Source organism: Musa acuminata, chromosome BXJ1-5, assembly GCF_036884655.1.
Source record: "Musa acuminata AAA Group cultivar baxijiao chromosome BXJ1-5, Cavendish_Baxijiao_AAA, whole genome shotgun sequence".
NCBI lineage: Eukaryota > Viridiplantae > Streptophyta > Magnoliopsida > Zingiberales > Musaceae > Musa > Musa acuminata.
Genome location: NC_088331.1, coordinates 12,767,576 through 12,771,093, shown reverse-complemented (window position 1 = coordinate 12,771,093; position 3,518 = coordinate 12,767,576). Strand labels below are relative to the sequence as shown.

Below are 3,518 nucleotides of genomic sequence, written 5' to 3'. Positions count from 1 at the left end.
CGCATGATTTCTCGAGCTTACTGTTGGTCGCCGCATTCCTCTTTCGGGTGCGCTTCCTCCTATTTCTCCTCTTCTTCCAAACTCTTCCTCCTCATCTTTATTCCTTAATATCAAGAAAAGATAGGAATTCAATGGATAGTCTCCTCTTTTTCCTTCTGCCCTTCTCGTCTTCCTTCTGAATGAATTCAATGGATATTCTTATCAACGTAATTTGAAGAAATCCTTTTCAATCTTAATGTTGCCACACCAGCTTTACAACCCAAGGAAAGGAGAAGAACAGAAATTGAAAGAAAAGAAAGAATGTTCTAAACACTGAAAAACAAATTTCAATCCCCTATCGCGCTACAGAGGAAGAAACAGTGTTCCTCACCTTCTCTCTTCTTCTTCTTTCTTGATCACACCCTGTTTCTCTCGTTCAGTGTCATTCATATATATACAATTGGCCGATCCGAACTTGTGTTTCTTCTGCCTTCTTGTATTTGCAGGTTTAGTTAGTAGGAAGAAAACAGCTGGTGGGGAAGAAGCAGAGATGATGGGCTCGACGGCGAGGGTGAAACAAAGGGAAATGAGTAGTAGTCGTCGTAGTACGAATCCGGGACACCGGCGGCGGCCCACATTTGATCGTCGAGGGCGTCCTGCGTCTCCTCCCCAACGAGCTGCGTGCGGCACAGCGGGCAAGTCCGCTGGTCGTACTCCAGCCACCGGTCAAGGCAGCCGCGGTGGAAGACGTGCCTGCAATTGGTCAGCCGCCGGACCTCCTCCGCGTCCTCGAACTCGCACAGGCAGACCGCGCAACTGCCGCCGACGTGCTGTCCCGCCGCCACCAGCTCCTCGTACCGCACCACCGGGAGCGCCTCCTGGATCAGCATCGCCGACACCGACCGGAATTGCGACGGTTGTTGGTGGTAGTGGTGGTGATGGTCGAGCTGGCTGTGGCCGCTGTTCTCGGGCCAGGGGGCGTCGGAGTCGACGAGGTCACCGAGGCCGATCGCGTGGAAGACCCAGAAAACGAGCCGCCGCACGGAGCCAAGGATTAGGGCTATGTGGAGGAGGATTCTTGGCAGCAGAAGCAGCTCCGAGTAGCCCGCCGGGAACCCCATGTCGACACCACAAAGAACACGCAAGTATCTTCTCCTCTTCTTCGATGCTCCACTTCGAAGGACTTCCTCCTCTTCCTTGGTGCTCCCCCAAGATCTCACGGTGGGGGTTGGGGGTTGTGGCTTGTGCAGGGAGATGTGACCACCCGTTCCACTACGGTGGGCGATTTATAAGCAGGGAATTGGGCGAGAATGACGCGGAAATCCAAAGTGAATCGGGCGAGGAAGCTGCGTGGTAATCGACAAGCGGAATTGTTTGCGGAACGAGTTGGAAAGATGTGTCATATGACGCCCTCTTTTGTTTGTTGTAGAAAGGAAGACAAGGATGGTTTCAGGAAGGTGCGAGCCGCTCGTGCTGTCTATTCTATGCATTTGCTTTGACGTCCATTGGCTGTTCTACTTTTGTCTCGCAGGGGGCCGCGTGGTCAACGGCCCGCAGGATGCCACGTCCATGGACTGGGCAATGGCGAGGCTGTCCCATATCAAACACACGGGTAATCTGCAACCGTGTCCTGGGGGCCACACTGGCAGACAATTCCGTCTGTTCCTTCAATGTTCAACCTGTTAAAAGTATGATGCCCTTCGTTGTGCAGGATAGGACATGGAAGTAGAGATGTACGCATGTCAGCAGCTGCCGTGGCGGTGAGTTGTTTTGGCATGGCTGGTGTTTTCCAGTGCAAGTTGGCTCGCCCGCGATTCCATTCCCTTCCCTGGTGGGGACTTGATGTTGGAGCTACTCATACTACTCTTTTACCGCGGTCTTTGAGAAAAACAGCCAAAAGAAGGGGTGGGATACATCCTGCTACTTGTTGACCAGACTGTTGATCCAACTAAAACACCCAAGGTGGGATATTATATATGATATCCACTCTACGGACACTCGACTATCACGACGGACTTAACACGCTATTTCAACACTAATGTGGTACATCGAGTCAACTCAACACCTCAATGCAATCACCTATCGTCTATGTCAGCAAGCACACTCCACTAACACTGCTCGAGGTTGTACGGAGCAGCGTATCCCTGTCCTGAGCTACTTTAGAGGCATGAAATAACGTCGAATGAAGTAGAGCCGAACAAATCAGACTGTGCCCATGTCTCAACATACGAGCTGACCACCCATGGCGATGGTGCCTTTAAACATCTACGTACGAAGATGCCAACAACCATTAACATCTATGTACGTCAACACGTGACAACAGGTATAAAAACCACCCTCAGGAATAGTGCTGGAGTCGAACCTCATACACACATATACTACAACTCTCCCATCTTCAACTCTTGCTTACTTAAACATCAAAGGGGTTAAGTTGGGAATCCCCCTTCTGATTTTGACTTGTGTTCAGGCATCCGACAGACAACTAAATGAGTGATCTTCAATCTCCACTTGGGAGAACGAGGCCTACGCCCCCTCAAAAAAACCTCGGGTTAATACACTCCAACTCAAGCTGTGCTGGTGACCTTGTGCACTTGAGACGGGCCAAGTCATGCTGATACCTCGATCACAATATAAAGGTACAAAACATTTTTGATGCTAAAAGGAGGGTCCATATTGCAAGAACGCCAACCGTCGACCAACCTCGCGCGAGCGTCCTGGAGAAGGGATGCATGCAACCCCTTCCACTTTCGACCTCAGGGGACAACTCCCATTCCCTCCGCATGCAGATGGAAATGCTACGTCCCAGACCCTGAGCCACTACTAGTGGTTGTTTAATGACCCCAAGCTCTTCCCCCCAAGGGGAGCACGAGACCCTCCGTCATCTCCGCCGAGGTATTCCTTAGGCTCACCCATCAGGTTCAAGCTTTGATTGGGATGATGCAAATATCATTCCCCTTATCCGCCAGCTTTCTCACCCAACAGTGCCATCGCAATTGCCCTTGCTTGTGACCCCACCAACTCTCTCCCCTATGCCTAAGGACCCTCCCACGATCGACCGACAACCCTGAGTGGTGGATGCCTGCCCGCCAAATGAAGAATAGTCAAGAGGCCAAAGACTGACATCGGAGTACGGTACCCCAAAGGCCCCATAAGCCGCCATGAGTTGTCTAAAGTCGGACACTCTGCCATCTAACTCAACTAACTCTTTCAGGGCTCAATTGCACCTAGTTAATCGATGCCTAGATGAGGTCCAGAGAGAGTTTCACAAGTAGAAGGAAGAACATGGGAAAGACACCTTCGGGGGATCTCCTTTTGTCTCAGAGATCCAAGACAAGTCGATTCCCCTCAATTTTCGCTTCCCGACATTGGAGGCCTACGATGACTACTCCAACCCAGTGGAGCATGTCACCGCCTTCTAGGCCCAAATGGCTCTGTATAGCACATCCGACGCTTTAATATGTCGGGCCTTTCTCACCACCCTCCAAGGTCCGACTCGGATGTGGTACAAACAGGTTGAGACCTTCTTTGATCTCATCCTT

General features: G+C 51.2%; 1 protein-coding gene across 1 annotated transcript; it reads right to left on the bottom strand.

The window, feature by feature from the left end:
* Positions 1-207: 207 nt before the first annotated feature.
* Positions 208-1,251, bottom strand: LOC103973161 (brassinosteroid-responsive RING protein 1). Its single transcript, XM_009387653.3, has one exon. It carries the CDS (start codon positions 1,098-1,100, stop codon positions 492-494), a length of 609 nt encoding a protein of 202 aa, XP_009385928.2. The 5' UTR covers positions 1,101-1,251; the 3' UTR covers positions 208-491.
* Between the last annotated feature and the right edge of the window lie 2,267 nt (positions 1,252-3,518).

Coding starts and splice junctions, on each gene's coding strand:
- LOC103973161 (XM_009387653.3), bottom strand. CDS start 1,100: ATGGGGTTCCCGGCGGGCTACTCGGAGCTGCTTCTGCTGCCAAGAATC.